Consider the following 18,691-nt stretch of genomic DNA (forward strand, 5'->3'; position numbering starts at 1 on the left):
AACAACAAAAAATAGAATTAAGAGGAAAACTCACAAGATCATCTCGACACAGAAAAAGCATTTGACAAAATCCAATGCCTTTTCATGATAAAAGTATTCAACAGACTCGGAATAGAAGGGAATTCCTTCTACCTGATAAAGGACATCTGTGGAAAACTACAGCAAACATCACACTTAATGGTTAAAGACTTAAAGCTTTGCCCTGGGATAAGGAACAAGACAAGGATGCCCACTCTTGCCAGTTCTTTTCAGCATTATACTGGAGGTACTAGCCAGTGCAACTAAACAAGAAAAAGGAATAAAAGGCATCCTAATTGGAAAAGAAGTAAAACTATCTTTACTGTCAGTTGATCTGTTCTTATGCAGTTGACCCTTGAACAGCACAGGTTTGAACTGCACGAGTCTACTTATATGTGACTTTTTTTTTTTTTAAGATTTCACAGTTAACGCCATAAGGCATTTATTTACAACTGTCCACACTAGTCTCCACAGGTCAAATGGAAGACAGATAGTTCAGAGGTCACACCTACTATCCTCCAAGTACCCAGAGATGTCTTCAGAGCCTGTCAGCAGCCCTTGGGATCCCCAGGACTGGATTACCTGTCAAATTTTTTCATTAAAAAATAATTTTAGGGGTGCCTGGGTGGCTCAGTCAGTTAAGCAGCTGTTTTTTTATTTTGGCTCAGGTCATGATCTCACAGTTTGTGAAACTAAGCCCTGCATTAGGCTCCATGCTGACAGTGCAGATCCTGCTTGGGATTCTCTTTCTCCCTTACTTTCTGCCCCTCCCTGCTCATTCTCTATCTCTCTTAAAAAAGTAAATAAACTTTAAAAAATAAAATACATTTAAAAAATAAAAAATAGGGGCACCTGGGTGGCTCAGTTGGTTGAACATCTGACTTTGGCTCAGGTCAGGATCTTGCAGTTCATGGGTTCGTGCCCCATGTCGGGCTTTGCGCTGACAGCATAGAGCCTGCTTTGAATTCTACAGTCTCCCTCTCTCTCTGCCCCTCCCCAACTAGCACTCAATCTCAAAACAAACGTTAAAAAAAATTTTTTTAATAAAAAAATAAAAAATATAACACCTGAGCTCTTACCTTTAGAGATTCTGATTGCTTATAGTGCCTGATGTCATTATTTTTCCAGTTTTAAAAATGATTTTTATGAATAGCATGTTAAAACTACTACTGTAAATCAATAAATGTTTCTCCGGGGGAAATCTGTCTCCATAATGTTTTCCTTCATCTTCCTCAGAGACACCCTGCAAGGATTCTGTCCCGCTCCAGAAGGGGAGCATCAAGGAGAAAATGGAAGCTGACTCACTGACTAGCAATTCCCAGGTGAATTAGAATTCTGCTCTCTACTGAAATGACCTGCATTTTCTTTTTGGTTTTTGAACTTTTGCCAAACATAGGTCCATCTAAGGACATAAGACTATTACTTCTTCCATAGGACATTGGATCTATTTTATTTCCGTTGGTGATACACTCTTCAGAAAATATTGAATCTTTGTATTTTTCTGTGCATGTGTTCCCTCAGGATTGTAGATGATAATTTAAACCAGAGAAATAGAGCCTACCCATAGAATGTTTAGAATTGAAACTGAAGGGAGCCAAGGGCAGGATGCTGAGTAATGTCATTTAATAGGCAGGAGCAGAAGAAACCTCAAACGATGCTGAAATGAAAGAACCAGAGTGGTAGAGAAAAACCAAGAAGATATGATGTCAGTGAAAGCCAAGGATGAGAAAATTTCAAGGATAAATCCTTTAAAATTTCGGGAAAATTCAGCTTGAGTAGTGCCCGTTCACTTACCATCACGGAGGTACCAGGCGTGGGAATAGAAACCAGGTTGCGGAGGGTTGAGGAAAGAAGGTGAGGAAGTAGGCAAAACTAACCTAGATAATTTACTCACAAGGTCCTCTGATATCTTAGAGACATCTGGCTTTGAGGTAGAGGAAGGGAAAAGATTTGTGTATCTCATTGTGATTAAATGTGCCCATCATGACAAGGTTGAGAATGCTGGAGAGGGAAATGCAGCAGTTGATGGTGTGAAGGCCCTTGTAACAAATATTGACACAGTGCCTAACATGCCACTTGTCCAAGGGCTGGTTATGTGATGGTAAACGAAAGGAGATCCCTGCCTTTGCGGAAATGACAGTAGAGGTAGACAGGCAAACACAAGCAAATAAGATAATTGCAGATAGTAATAATTACAAAGAAAAGAAAGAAGCATAATGCAGTAGACACTGACTAGGAGGGTGGCTACTTTGGGTAATCAGGAAAGGGCTGGGCTGGGAGACCTGAATGGTAAGGAGTTAGCAGGCTATATTTCTTGAGAGGAAATGCCCTAACTTTTCTGCTAGCAGAGCCTCCGTCTTCATTACAATTCCTGTCAATCTATCTGAAACTCTTTCTTTCTCTTCTGAATTCCTTTTATGTCAAGTATTTTTACTCTTTAATAATTTTTTGTTCCATAGTTATTCCAACTGTCTTTTTCTCCTCAACCAAAATGAAAGTTAATTTCAGGTTAAAACTGCTCTTGATTTTCCTTTTGCAAGTACCAAGTTGATAGGCCTCTAATATAACCTGTTTGTCAAAACTTAGAACCCCAAACATTTTCATCAATTTCTTACATATTCTAGGCACCTACACTATTCTTTCCAAATTCATTTCTTCTGTAGTAATATTTTTGGGGCTGACCTTTGATTAAAAAGAAACTTAATATTTTAGGAACCAATATCATTCAAAGATGTGATTGTGGAATTCAGCAAGGAAGAGTGGGGACAACTGGACCCTGCTGTAAAGAACCTGTACAGGGACGTGATGCTGGAGAACTATAGGAACCTGAATTCATTGCATCAAGGTGACTTCTATGTGTTTACCTATGCTGCCCATCAGTAGTTTCTTTATCTGCTGCTAAAAAGCTATAGGACTACTACAGTAGGTAGGGACACTTGGGTTTGGGTTCAGGTTTCCTAATGTCCTATGGGCACATTAGGAGATTTTCCTGCTGTATCTGAGGGAGAGTCTTTTCTAATATAGAGCTAGAAATACACAAGTCTGTGGTGACCCCTGGCCTTATCTTTCAGCAGCTCTTAGACTACTACATAGGGATGGAATTCTCTTCCCTATAAAAATGTCTGAAGTGTCATGTTTGTTTGTTTGTTTGTTGTTTTTTCATGTTCCCCATGAAAAGAACATGTATTTTCCAAAACAGTTGAGCTCTCTGAGTTGGAAAGGACAGAAGATGGATAATAGAGCAAGAAATCCCAAGCACATCTTTTTTTGGTGAGAACCAGGCAGATATGAGGCATTTGTAAGAATCTTCTGTTTGTTAAACACACAATGAGGTTAACAGCCTTTGAGTTAAGAGTTGGGGAGGTGATGATAAAACAGCAGAAGCTTTGAAGGAAAAAAGTTATCATTGCTTTTCATTCACAGATTCGATTTCTTAGTGGGTAATTGGAGGAATGTTGCAGGTGAGGAACGCAGACACTTAAAGCTCTGTGGCCTGGAGCAACCCATCTGCCAGTTTCCTCATCTGTAACACTGAGTTAATAACAGTATTTATCTCCACGTTCCTGTGAGGACTACATGAGTTGATATGTGTGGCACACTTAGAGCAGTGCCTGGAGCATGGGAAGTGCTAGGTAAACAAACATTAGACAACCTAACATTAAGTAGTATTCTTTCAAAGAAAACAAAAAGCTCTGCTTTATGCAAGAGTGACTTTAGTAATCTTCCAGTTTTCCTTCTTTTACTATAGAACTTCTTGTGCACTTTCTACCTTCATCATAATCTCTTTATTCTTATTAACATTTTATTTGTGGGAGATTATCAATTATTGTGTGCTTATGATAAATTTTAGTATATATAGAAAAGTATGAAGACTAGAACTCACCCATGACCTCATTACCCCAAACTATGCAATATTAACATTTTTTTTTTATTTATTAGGCTTTTTTCTTTGCAATGATGTGTCTCTGTGGTTTATGAAGATTTCTTTTTTTCCAAAATGGGATCATCAGGAATGTGTTGTTTTCTATTCTGTTCTTCTCACCTAATATGATACCAAGGGCAATTATGTGTTATCACTAATCTGTGGAAATGGGGCTTCACATGTAATGGTCCATCATATACAAGTATCATAATATATTTAACCATTCCCTCCAGCCAATGGACATTCAGGTTGTTGCCCAGTTTTCAGGCGTGTCTGATAAGTTCCATAGGATATGCCTTATTAGAAGAGACTTCAGCATCAAAGGACATGAATATATTTAAAGGTCTTGTTACTTTGTGCCATATTGTCTACAGAAAGGTTATACCAATCATACTCACTAATTATCTATTAGCACCCTAGCACGCTATTGTTTACCTGAAATCTATATTAATTTGATACGCAGATTACTCAATTTCGTCCTTTCCAAGGTAAATTCCCTTGCCCATCCCCCTGCCATTTTCCTTTGGACCCCATTTCTCCCTGTCTTCTTTCACTTATATTTTCACCATTTCTGCTTCTCATTAGCTAGTCCTCCTATTAGCTTTTTTTTAAATTTATTTTTATGTTTGTTTTTTTTAATTTAAAAAATTTTTATTTTAGAGAGCACACAGGAGTTGGGGAGAGAAAGAATCTTAGGCAGGCTCCATGCTCAGCACAGGGGTAACGTGGATATCTTGGGATATCTCAAGACCTTGGGATTATGACCTGAGGTGAAATCAAGAGTCACATGCTCACTGACTGAGCCACCCAGGCACCCCTCTCCATTTAGCTTTTTAACATTTTTAGGTCATTACTGATTTAAAAAAATTGTTCTTTCAACCTCTCTATCACTCACCTCTTTATAGCCAAACTTCTCAAGATATTTTATACTTTTCTCATTTCCTCACCTTTTAGTCCTTGATCCATTTCACTTGTCTCTTATTCCAAATATCCATCTGAAACAGTTCTTACTGAGGTCATAGATGACTTTCTTGTAGCTAAATCCAGTGGATATGTTTTCGTTCTTTGTTTCACTGACTTCTCCAAAGCAAGTGACAGTATTATCTGCTCTTCTTTCTTAAAACACTCGTAGGTTCTTGGAATACTTCTGATTTTCCTCCTCTCTGTCTGGTTATTCTCTCTCTGCCTATTGCAGATTAATCTTTCTCTAGCTCTCTAATAAATTGCAACGTTTCTCAAGATTTGGTCTCATTTTGTCTTGTTTTCTTACTCTGTATTTTCTTCCTGAGGTTATCACATCCACAACTGCACCTTCACTTACCACACATGTATAGGTGACTTACAAATTTGTATCCCCAGCCCAGGCTTCTTTTCTGAAGGACATGACATTTCTCTTGGCTGTCGTAAAGATAACTTCAGTTCCATAAAACCAAAGTCATAACTTTTCCTTTCCAATCTTTTTCTATTCCCTGAGTAAACAGCACTGCCATTCATCCTGTTACACAAGTATAGAGTATTATCCTTGACACAACTTCTCCTTCCTTCACCTCTCTAGTACTTGGGGTGTGTGTGTGTGTGTGTGTGTGTGTGTGTGTGTGTGTGTGTGTGTGTGTTTATCTTTCTAAATGTCCCTTGAATGTCTCCACTTCTCTCCATACGTAGTGCCACTACTCTAGTCCATGTAGTCCATCATCATCTCTCATCTCATTCTCCTGTTCTTTGCCTAGTTGACTCCTAGTCTTCTCTCAGATCTCAGATAGTTTCACATTTCCTACTAGTTAGTTTTTTCTGTTATATACTCCCATAGCACCATAATCTTCTCTTTTTATCATTTGTCACAATTATATTTTACTTGTATCTGTATAGGTCATTGTCTCCCACATTAGGCTTTATGTTCCTTGAGGGTAGGGACCATGTCCCTTTTTGCCCTACCTTTATATCAAGCTTTTGCACATATATAGGACCAAAGGGGGAAAAAAATGGATAGATAGATGTATATTGGATTATGAAAAAGCTGAAAATTATTTTATTTGTTTTGGTCACTTGTGATTCAGCAAATGGTTTTATGTCTATTATCTATTAAGAATTTAGAGGTTTTTAAGAATATATAATAAAATTTATGTAAATTCTCACTATTGATCATAGTTACGACAAATGAGATCTTGCAGGTTTTTTATTATTTTATTTATGGTGTCTGCCATACATATTTTTAAAATTTATGTTATCACATATCTTTCCCCCAGTGCTTTATATCTGTTAGTTTTATGCATAAGAATTTTTCCATCCCCAAATTAGAAACATATTTCCTGATTTTATTCTGACTTCATCTATTTCATCATTTAAATATAATACTTCAGTCAATCTGGAATTTGCCTCTGTAAATGTCATTTATTTTCCAAAACCGTTAATGGATTATAGTGATTTAAAGGTGGCTATGGAATCTTTGTCGCTCTCTTCATCAAGATGTAGACTTTGTACACCTGAAACTAATGTAATATTGTGTGTCACCTATACTTCAGTTAAACCAAAAAAAAAAAAAAAAAAGAAAATGCAGACTGTTTCTCTTCCCTTTGAATCTCAGCTAGCACTGAGCTATTTAATCAATAAAATGCTGCAGAAGTGACATTGCGAGTTATGGGTCTAGCCTGTAATAGGACTCCACTTCTTTCTCTTGGAAGTTAGCAGCCACTGCTTCAACCTGTTGAATGTTGACCTGAAATATGTAACTAATGAACAAAAAGACCAAAAAATGAGAAATTTAATTAGTAGAAAAGAGGGAAAAAAGGCTATTATTTGTAAATGGTAACTTTCTACCTAGAAATCCAAGAAACTCATTGTCAAAACTACTATATCTGTTAAGACTTTTATAAGGTGGCTAGATGTAAAATAAAAATATTGGTAATTTTCCTATGTGTTAGAACTAAGTGATTTGAAAATAACAAAATACATGAAAGTTATTTTAAAAATGGGAATAATAGAGTTATATGAAAAATGAGTTATAGAAATATGAAGCAAACATCACAAACTTGCTTGAGAAATACATTTAGGAATTTTGCCATTCAGTAAATGCTACTGGAACAGTTAACTGTTTCAGTTACCTATTGTTTCTAAAAACTTACCTCCAAACTTACTGACTTTAAACAGCAATCATTTTATTAATCCTCACAGTTTTGTGAGTTGACTTAGGAGTTCTCAGGATCTATACGATATTGGCTGAAGATACAGTGTTCTGCTGGGATGGAATGATCAAAATGGCTCATCACATGGCTGGAAGTTGAGGCTGGTTGTCACAGAGAACTTAGCTGGCCCCATGGACCAGAGTACCTCCATGTGGCCTCTTCTTGAGGCATGGGCTTCTCATAGCATGCCAGCCAGGTTCTGAGAGGGAGTATCCTGAGAGGAATTGGAAATTGTCAGTCTCCTAAAGGCCAGGCCCAGAAGTGGCAAGTATCACTTTTACCACATTCTGTAGGCTAAGCAGTCACAGAAGGAGCCCATTTTCAAGGGGAAGAAAAATTAACTCCATTGCTCTATAGGAGAGTGTAAAAGAATGTGCATCCATTTTTTTTTTGAGGTATAGTTAAAATATGGTGTTATGTTGTAGGTGCATAACATAATGATTCATTCATTCTTTCCATTACTCATCGCTCATCATGATAATATACTCTTAATCCCCTTAACTGTTTCACCCATTCCCTCACACACCTCCCTTCTGGTAACCATCAGTTCATTATATTTAAGACTCTTTTTTTTGTTGTTTGTTTGTTTTTCTTTTTTCCTTTGTTTCTTAAATCCCACATATAAGTGAAATCATAAAGGTATTTGCCTTTCTTTGACTTATTTTACTTACCAGGATACCTGTTAGATCCATTCATGTTGTTGCAAATGGCAAGATTTCATTCTTTTTTATAACTGAGTGGTATTCAATTGTATATACATACCACATCTTTTTTATCCATTCCTCTATGAATGGACATTTTGGTTGCCTCTATATCTTGGCTATTATCAATAATCCTGTAGTAAACATAGGGTGCATACATCTTTCTGAATTAGTGCTTTCATTTTCTTAAGCTAAATAACCAGTAGTGGAATTATTGGATCATATGGTATTTCTATTTTTAATTTTTTGAGGAACCTCCATCCTGTTTTCCACAGTGGCTACACCAGCTTGTATTCCCCCCAAATGTGCTCCTTTTTCTCCACATCCTTGCCAACACTGTTATTTTCTGTGTTTCTGATTTTAACCATTCTGCCTGGTGCGAGCTGATGTCTCATTGTGGTTTTGATTTACATTTCTCTGATGATGAGTGACATTGAACATCATTTCATGTGTCTGTTGGCCATCTAATGACTGCTTTGGAAAAATGTCTATTCAGGTTCTCTGTGCATTTTTTTATTGGATTATTTGTTTTTTTAGTGTTGAGTTGTACAAGTTCTTCCATATATATTTGGATACTAACCCTTTATTGAATATACTATTTGAAAATATCTTCTCCCATTCAGTAGGCTATCCTTTAGTTTTGTTGATGGTTTCCCTTACTGTTGATTCTTTGGTATTGTCTCAAGAGTTTAATTTTGCTTTTGTTTTCCTTGCCAAAGGAGACCTACCTAGAAAAATGTTGCTACGGCCAATGTAAGAGAAATTACTGCCTATATTTTGTTGTAGGAATTTTATGGTTTCAGGACTCACATTTAGGTCATTAATCCCTTTTTAAATTTATTTTTGAGAGAGAGGGAGAAAGAGAGAGACAGAGACAGAGTACAAGTGGGGGAGGGGCAGAGAGAGAGGGAGACACAGAATCTGAAGCAGGCTCTAGGCTCCAAGCTGTCAGCACAGAGCCTGATGCAGGGCTCGAACTCATGAACTGTGAGATCATGACCTGAAGTCAGACGCTTAACTGACTGAGCCACCCAGGCGCCCCTTTAATCCATTTTTTAGTTTATTTTTGTGTAGAGTAAGAAAATGGTCCAGTTTCATTCTTTTGCATGTAGCTGTCCAGTTTTCCCAGCACCATTTGTTGAAGAGACTGTCTTTTTCCTGTTGGATATTCTTGCCTTCTTTGTCGTAGATTAATCAATCATAAAATCATGGATTTATTTCTGGCTCTCTATTCTGTTCCATTGATCTATATGTCTATTTTTTATGCCAGTACCATTCTGTATTTATTACTACAGCTTTGTGTAGTATATCTTGAAATCTGAGATTATGATACTCCAGTTTTGTTCTTCTGTTTCAAGATTGATTTGGCTATTCAGGGTCTTTCATGGTTCCATACAAATTTTACGATTCTCTTTTTTTTTTTTTTTTATGAAATTTATTGTCAAATTAGTTTCCATACAACACCCAGTGCTCATCCCCAAAAATGCCCTCTTTAATGCCCATCACCTACCCTCCTCTCCCTCCCACCCCAAATCAACCCTCAGTTCTCAGTTTTTAAGAGTCTCTTATGCTTTGGCTCTCTCTCCCATTCTAAGCTCTTTTTTTTCTTTTTTTTCCTTCCCCTCCCCCATGGGTTTCTGTTAAGTTTCTCAGGATCCACATAAGAGTGAAAACATATGGTATCTGTTCTAGTGTTGTGAAAAATGCTATTGATATTTTGATAGGGATTGCATTACATCTATAAATTGTTTTGTATAATATGGGCATTTTTAACAATATTGGTTCTCCCGGTTCATGAGCATGGAATTTTTGTGTCAACTTCAATTTCTTTCATCAGTGTTTAATAGGTTTCAGAGTACAGGTTTTTCACCCTTTTGGTTAAATTTATTCCTACATATTTTATTTTTAGTGCAGTTGTAAATGGGATTGTTTCCTTAATTTCTCTACTACTTTGTTTTAAGGTATAGAAATGCAGCAGATTTCTGTATATTAATTTTGCATCCAGCAACTGCACTAAATTTATCAGTTCTGGTAGTTTTTTGATAGAATCTTTAGGGTTGTTTTTTTTTAATTTTTTTTTTTTTAACGTTTATTCATTTCTGAGACAGAGAGAGACAGAGCATGAACGGGGGAGGGTCACAGAGAGAGGGAGACACAGAATCCGAAACAGGCTCCAGGCTCTGAGCTGTCAGCACAGAGCCCGACGCGGGGCTTGAACCCATGGACCGTGGGATCATGACCTGAGCCGAAGTTGGATGCTTAACCGACCGAGCCACCCAGGCGCCCCAGTCTTTAGGGTTTTTTATGTACAGTATCATGTCATCTGCAAATAGAGTTTTACTTCTTATTTACTAGTATGAATGCCTCTTATTTCTCTTTCTTGTCTGATTGCTGCAGCTAGGACTTCCAGTACTATTTTGAATGAAAGTGGTGAGAGTGGACATCCTTGTCTTGTTCCTGACCTTAGGGGAAAGCTTCTAAGTTTTCGCCCTTTGAGGATGATGTTAGCTGTGAGTTTTTTATGAATGTGCAGCCATTTTGATCTATAATCTGTCCTCTGGCCACAAATTATTTTTTTCCCCATTATTAAATATATTTATTCTCTCCTAAGACCTCATTATGGCATCAAGCTTGAAGTCCAGGATCTCACCATCTAAATTAGGTCCAGGTTTGGAAGAGATTCCTCTCTCACTGAAGACCTATAGGTTATCTGCCCACACACCCAGTTTACGCTGGTGAGGCAGAAACAGCGAAACTACAGTTGATACCCCCGTTATATTCCTAGGCTCCACCCCAGGAGATTCTGACTTAATGGTCTAGTTTCCACTGTATTACACAGACAGATAATTTCTGCTAGAAATTAGACTAAACCAGGCAGAATTAATAGGTATTTGACAAAGTTGGATATATCAGTGGAGCTGCTTTGAGGTAAACATCATTTCATAAAAAAATAGTACCTCAGGACAGATTAGATATGAGAGCTAAAGAGCAATGGTTATTCAAGATCTCTTCGTGGACTCTAGTGTAAATATTAGAAGGACAGTGACTCACTAAACAAGTGAGGACATTGAGGGAAGTTCTTTCCACATGAAAGATGAAATTCTCAGGCTCATTTGTTAAGTTGGAAGAGAGCAGTAGGATAGTTGAGTGGCATTGTCTTGGAGATGGATAAAAACAGGGGTTGATAATATATGTGAGACTACCAAGTGGAAGATGTGTTTTGGCTACCAATGAAGTATGGAAGTAAATGCATTAGATAAACCTGAAGTTATATGTGAGAGGATAAAGGGAAGTCAGTGAAATTTAGTTTTTAAAAAGTTGCTAGAATGTAAGTATTTATACAGAAGCTAAGTGAGAAAGCAATTTTGAGAAGGGAAGTGGGACATTATTAAATGAAACAAACTGAAGACAGGTGAAAACAAGAGAATTAAATCTTAACTAGAACAGGTGAAGTTTTGCATTCTAGGAAATACCTAGAGAAATATCATAGCGCTATTAGAATCAGGAGTGATTTTGAGCCCAGAAAAAGGGTGGTTTCTCTGCTACCTTTGATTATAGTTTGTTTTTTTTTCCTGCCTTTGTTAAATATGGGGAATAACTGCAGCTTGTATGGAAATAGAGACACTGATTGCAAGTTTGTTTTAGCTGGTTAAGGTGTGGAGCCTGTAAAGATAGATGTGTTTTTTTTTTTTAATTTTTTTTTCAACGTTTTTTATTTATTTTTGGGACAGAGAGAGACAGAGCATGAACGGGGGAGGGGCAGAGAGAGAGGGAGACACAGAATCGGAAACAGGCTCCAGGCTCCGAGCCATCAGCCCAGAGCCTGACGCGGGGCTCGAATTCACCGACCGCGAGATGGTGACCTGGCTGAAGTCGGACGCTTAACTGACTGCACCACCCAGGCGCCCCAATGTAGATGTGTTTTTAAAGATATGATTAAATTGGTGTTTCAGAAGGGTGTATTTATTATTGATGAACAGCATGGGTTAAAAGAGACAAAGACAAGATGCTAGAGAAAGGAAGACTATGTGTAATCCACACAGACTAGTTATAAACCAGTAACAATGCGAACTATGAAATGCCACCCTATCCCAGTTCATATGCTGATATTTTACCCAAGCTCTATGTATTCTCATTAATATACTTGAATAGCTCTTCTCATATTTTTTGATCTTCTAACCTCCTTTTTAATACTTTTGTCCCTTTTATTTCTTCTATATTTCTCCTTTTCTAATGTCACCTCACATTTCCATTCTGTATTTAAGACCCATAAAATCTGCATATTTCCTTATGTGGTTTAGCATCCCTTTCCTAATTAAACAATTTCCCTTCTGCTAGCTCATAGAATTTTTAATTTCTTTTTAGACAGAGAGGTAATTTCAGAAAACCAAGATTCAGTTACAAAGGAGAGAATTTCTGGAGAATCATCATCTCATGGAGAAATTATGAGAAGACTGACCAAAAGTGGACCCCCTTCTTCAGATGCTTGGATGAGTGATGATTGGCTATACAGGAACCAGGAACACTGGGACATAAATTTGCCAGAAGAAGCTTTTGTTCACAAGACAGTCTACACTGAGGAGGGAAACTTTGAAGGTAGTGAGAATAAGAAAAGCTTAGATGTTGAGTCAGTTAATTCAATTTTTGATATACAACAGGGAATTCCTATGAAAAAGGGGTTCTCAAAATGTGATAAGTTTAAAACTAACTTCAAATTTAATTTAGATTCAGTAGGTAAGCAACATTTAGAATATAATAAATGTGGAAATGCCTTGAGCCTGAGTATAGACATTCAGCACCCAGAAAGTCATAACTTAGTGAATTCCTATGAATGCTATCAATGTGGGAAAGCCTTCAGCCGGAGTTCATCCGTCATTCGACATCAGATCATTCACACAGGAGAGAAACCCTATAAATGTAGTGAGTGTGGGAGATTCTTCAACAGACGTACAAATCTTACTAAGCATCAAAAAATTCATACTGAAGCAAAGGTCTGTGAAGGCAATAAATGTGGAAAAGCTTTCAGTGAGAGTAAAAATAGTAATAAAAATTCAAGACTTTATTCTGGAGATAATCCCTACGAATGTGTTAACTGTGGAAAATCCTTCAGCCGGAGCTCCTCCCTTATTCGACATCAAATGATTCATACAGGAGAGAAACCATTCAAATGTAAAGAATGTGAGAAGACCTTCAATAGGAGTTCAAACCTTAAAAAACACCAAAAACTTCATACTCAAGAGAAGGAAGAAACCCAGGATTACCTACATCAATGAATTTATACTGGAGGGAATCCTGTGAATGTAGTAAATGCAATAAAACGTTTGTCAGGGATTATTCTTTAATTGATATGACAGAACTATATTAGAGGGAAATATTTTATTGGGCATATATCTGTCTGAGCTTTTCCAGTCTCCCAAAGGAAGCCACAAGGGTATGGAGTTTATATATATCACCATAAAGTCTTTGCCTATCATGATTTTGATATCATGGCCATCATCATTTCTATTTCATAAATGGGACCTATGGCTTCCATATATTCACCTAATTTATTGAAGTAGGGAGGAGCCAAGCAATACCCTTAGAGTTGATATTTAATAAAACTCAAACTTTCAGTCCTTATGAGAAGGTCATGAGAAACCACGAGCTCACAAGAATATAGGAAGACTACTGACAAAGAACTGAACTCTGAATTAATGACAGAGACCACAGTGACAGCAAATTACTCCATCCTTGATAATATCCTTGGCTGTCCTGGTGCTGAGTGGGACCTAGAATTAGAGTAACAAATCTACATGTAGTCTTCAAGTCTGCATTTTTAAAAGTACTCTTTGGGATACAGCCTAGAGAGACATCCATAGTCTTGGGTCTATCATTTATTCCAAACATTAAGAGGTCAGTAAAGTGTGTTAATGCTCTGTATTAAATAATACTCTGGATACTAGAACTTCCTCTTTCTTCTGTAAGCTACTTCAGGATCCCAAACAGTGTTCAGCCAGGAGGCTTATCTTAATCTGCCTCAACATGTTCATATTGGAGACATTCCCAGTGAATGAATGGTGGCTTGTAAAACTCCTATCTTATTCAAAAACAGAAAAAGTATACTGGAGTGTGAACACTTATGATGAGTTAAGGTGGAAATTATTCTGTGTTCATTTGTTTTATGGTTTCAGGTCTTCAATCCATTTTTTATTTGTGTATGTGTATGGTTTAAGATAGTGGTCCATTTTCTTTTTTGCATGTGGCTGTCCAGTTTTCCTAATACTGGTTATTGAAGAGACTGTCCTTTCCCCATTGTATATTCTTGGTTCCTTTGTGGTAAATTAATTGACCATACATATGTGTGGGTTTATTTCTGGGCACGCTGTTCTCTTCCATTGATCTGTGTGTCTGTGTTTATGCCAGTACCATACTGTTTTGGTTACTATAGCTTCATAATATAGTTTGAAATTAGGAAGTGTGATGCCTCCAGCTTTGTTCTTTCTCAAGTTTGCCTTGACTATTAAGGATCTTTTGTAGTTCCATACAAATTTTAGGATTTTTTTCTTTTTCTGTGAAAAATGCCATTGGAATTTTGAGAGGGGTTGCATTGAATCTTTATATTCTTTGGGTAATTTTAACAATATTAATTTTAACAACAATTCAGTCAATGAGCATGGAAGATCTTTGTGCCTTCTTCAGTTTCTTTAATCAATGAATGATAGTTTTGAGCGTATAGATCTTTCATCTCCTTGGTTAAACTTATCCACAGGTATTTTATCCTTTTCATGAAGTTGTAAATGGGATTTTGTTTTATTTATTTGTTTATTTTGAGAGAGAGTATGTGTACGGAGAGGGGCAGAGAGAGAATCCCAAGCAGACTTCATGCTCATCGGGGAACCTGACATGGGACTTGAACCCAAGAACCATGAGATCATGACCTGATCTGAAATCAGGAGTCAGATGCTTAACCCACTCAACCACCCAGTGACCTTGAAATGAGATTTTTGTCTTAATTTCTTTTTCTGATAGTTTATTATTAGTGTATAGAAGGCAACTGATTTTTTTTTAAGTGTAAATGTGTAAACTGTCCTCAGGGAAAAATACTGAGCTATATTAGATTGTAAGGATAGGACTAACAGCTCATGTTGTGCCATAGACTTGTATCACTGCTGTGAGAGAAATCTGTGCCGTGTGCCCAGGGAATTCATAGAAGACAAACATAGGACTCTTCTTTCAGCTTTTACAGTGAACACATTTCTGGAACCATGTACCTCACCATGTGTGTGGTCTGAAGTAGTCATCCAGCTCTTTACTGGGCATTGATGCTTACCAGAAATCCTTCTGCTTCCCCCAACTGCAGTCCTTTCCATTTCCCACCCTATTTTAGACCCTTCCTGCTCTCCTCACCTTCTTAAATCAGCACGCCCAGCTCCCCTACGATCAGCTTGCTTCCATTGAAGAAGTTGGGTACCATCAGACAAAACCATCTCCACATCCTGCCATCAAGCCTTCAGAATGCAGTTCTCCGTAACCATGGAAGAACTGTCCTTCCATACCATGTCCTCTAAATCCTGCCTTTTTCACTTTCTTAGAATAATCACTCCCACAATCACCTCTCCTTTTAGGTCTTTAAATTCAGCTTCTGTATTTGGCATCTTCTCATCAGTATTTAAAAATGCTTAAATCGGCGTGCCTGGGTGGCTCAGTCAGTTGAGTGTGCAGCTTTGGCTCAGGTCATGATCTCTTAGCCCATGAGTTCGAGCCCCACGTCGAGCTGACCGCTCAGAACCTGGAGCCTGCTTCAGATTCTATGTCTCCCTCTCTCTTTGCCCCTCCCCCACTCACACTCTGTCTCTCTCTCAAAAATAAACATAAAAAAAAAAGATATACAAATGCTTAAATCACCTCTACCTTGAAAAATTAGAAAAGGAACATAGCAAAACAAAATCCTCTCTGCTCCACTACCCATAGCAATTACAGTTCTCTTTCGTCTCCATGCCAGCCACACTTCTAGGAAGTTTTGTCCATACTGGTTCACTGCCCACTGACTCCTCAACAACCTGCAATCTGGTCATAGTCCTCTTACCTTTAATGAAAGAGTGCTAACAAAGTAATCAACTGCTTCTTTTTTGGAACCGAGCATACTTTTCAGCCTTTATCTTCCCTCACTTTCATCTCCGTATGGTGTTTAACTCTATTAATGGCTCCCTTTTTCTTGAGGTACTTCCTTCCCTTGGTTTTTATGTCATTACAGTATCCTGATTTTCCTTTCACATCTTTGACAGTAGTTCCTCCTTGGTATCTGACAATCTGTCCATGTGGTGTTGCTCTTCAGGGTTCTTGTCTTCAATTATTATCTCTTCATGGGAGATCTCAAGCCAAAATATCTTCCCCAGGTTCTAGACCTATAAGACATCTCCATAGGGATGGCCCATAGGCCATTCAGCCTCAGGGCAGAGAATGGACCAGTTGTCCAGACTCAAAAACCTGCCCTCTCTCCCTGGGCCCATACTCCATAACCCATGAATTACTAAGGCATTCTGCTAGGTGTTATCCAATATATTTATTCACTCCACTTTCACTGCTACAGAATTTTAGCTGGACACACAGCCACCTAACTTTTTATATATTTATTTATGAACAGAAGTGATGTGTGTCACTTCCAGGTCTTGCGTTCAAACAGCTAGGCATCATTCTATTCTGAATCCTTTCCCTCTCCCTGCTGGCTGGAAACAAGGAAAACCGTAGTAACTGCACTGGACTACCAGTGGAAACCAGTGTTGACAATGGAATCCTGGGCCACCCATATCCCTCCAGATTGTTAGAAATAAACTTCAGTCATATATAAGCTACTGGTTTTGTTTTGTTAGTTTCTTTTGCACCACAGTTTGCCCTGTACCTTAGTGAATATACTCACTAAATCTTTTAGACTCTTCCTTGTACCTATCTGCATACACACACACACACACACACACACACACACACACACACTGGTACTATATTTCTATTTCTAGTTACTGTCCTCTCCCTTACATTACTTCAACTGTGCTTCTGCCTTGAAAATTTGTAAAATGCAGGCAGAGGAGCTTTCTGAAATACAAATTTTGATTATTGCACATAAATGCTTAAACCTTTCAAAGACTCCCCATGAACTTTTAGGTGAAATCTAAACTCTGAAATGACTTATCTTGCCTTTCACGTTCTAATGTTCTTGCACTGCACCCTTTGCACTCCATGTGTCAGTCATGCAATAGCTTTCAGCCTCCCATCTACTGCATATGTTTAGCTCTAGTATTTTCCATATGATATTTCCTATTCATGGAGACCTCTTTATCCAGCTATTTTTCACTCCTTCAGGTTCAACTAAAGAGGTTTCTTCCTCTAGAAAGCCACCTCTGACAAGACTGAGAAGACTTGAAAATCTATGTGCTAAATTCAACATACTTACACGTCTATAGCATTACAGTAATCCTCTCACAATTATTTTAGACTGTAACCCTTACTACTTAGTGTGGTTTGGAGGGAGGCAAGTATTCCATAAAAAGTATTATACTTGCCAGCAACAAATAGTAGTACTGAGTAAGTAGGAAATAGAACTGACCACTTATTTTTTACATCTCATTGTAAAATGATGAAGACGCTTTTAAATGAATACTAAGGATCCCACTATAACATCAGTACTTTTTTCAAGTTTCTGTATTTCTTTTAATAAAAAAAATACTTCTATTGTTCACCCTGAACTATGATTGAATTTGATTAGAGGCCTTTACTGGGCTATTTGCTATCATCTTCATAGATGTGAGCTTTGAATTTAGTAATTTACCAGTACTAGTTCTGCTCTATCAATATTCACCAAGTACTTGATATCCAAGTTGTTTTCTCTTGCTCTCATTACTTCATTTTGATGTTGTAATGGCTGAAACTTAAAAGAAAGATCCACAATTGCCATAGACATTATGTGCCACCCTAGCAAGTAAGGAAAATCATAAGAGATTACAGAATTTTCCTTTATATCTTCATTGAGGCAAAATGGTAACATCTCAGCGGGTTTGACTTCTGAATGAAAATGTGTAAGAGGGGGAGCAGAGGGAGGAAAATGTAGGGACAGCCCCATTTGTAGTCTTGAGAGATCACTTCTCTAGGAGAGACACCATAAAGTGGTCTGAACTCCCACCCCTTTGAGGGGATAGATGGATTCCAAACCTGTCCATCATTCCCAGAATTTGTTCTGAGCTCACGTTGGAAGTTCTGACTGAGACCTAATGTGTAGTAAGTGTGTCTACAATTCACAGCTTCAGCCTATCAACAAAAACAAGAAATCAAGCCTAAACCTCTGAGGCTTGCCCTGGAAGCACCTCCAGTGTGAGAGGGCAAGGCAGGCTGGGAGGCTCCAAGGGCCAGCCCACTATAGAAACAGTACTGGACTCTATCCCTAAGGCACTTAAATGAAGATAGCCTTGAGGTTTTATCCCAGCTGGAAGTCACTGCTCCTGTGGGGCCTTGGCGGGGCCGGGAGACCAGAAGTGTAGACTCATCCATCCTCTTGCTTGAGCGCGGTGGGATTCGGCCCGCTAGGTCGTTTTTCCTCTGCATCCAAGTCGGCTTTGTGGTCCTGGAAACCACAAGCTTTCCTCAGAAAATTGGGTAACCCTTCTGACTTTTGGGCTTCTCTTCTCTTACGCTTGTAATTAGAAGTGTACCATGACCTCTAGTCCGCAGTGCCATGAAAACCGTTGTCATTTGATGTCTGAAGACTTTGTGAGGTTTCCAGCTGGACCTCTCCACTTGGGGTGGACATTTTAGAGCCAGGAATTCCCTTGACTATAGTGTGCACTTAATAGGACCTTCTTGGAATGATATCAAACTGTTAAGATTTCACAGAATGAGTGTGC

The 18,691-nt window shown here is 38.1% G+C and overlaps 1 protein-coding gene across 1 annotated transcript in view; it reads left to right on the forward strand.

The window, feature by feature from the left end:
* Nucleotides 1-14,056, forward strand: part of ZNF215 (zinc finger protein 215) — a 30,793-nt gene extending 16,737 nt beyond the window's left edge. The window contains exons 3-5 of the mRNA XM_047824007.1: nucleotides 1,255-1,340; nucleotides 2,731-2,863; nucleotides 12,186-14,056. Coding sequence (XP_047679963.1) covers nucleotides 1,255-1,340; nucleotides 2,731-2,863; nucleotides 12,186-13,093 — 1,127 coding nt within the window. The 3' untranslated portion in view covers nucleotides 13,094-14,056. The remainder of the gene's footprint in view (nucleotides 1-1,254; nucleotides 1,341-2,730; nucleotides 2,864-12,185) is intronic.
* Nucleotides 14,057-18,691: the final 4,635 nt, after the last annotated feature.

Source organism: Prionailurus viverrinus, chromosome D1, assembly GCF_022837055.1.
Source record: "Prionailurus viverrinus isolate Anna chromosome D1, UM_Priviv_1.0, whole genome shotgun sequence".
Lineage (NCBI taxonomy): Eukaryota > Metazoa > Chordata > Mammalia > Carnivora > Felidae > Prionailurus > Prionailurus viverrinus.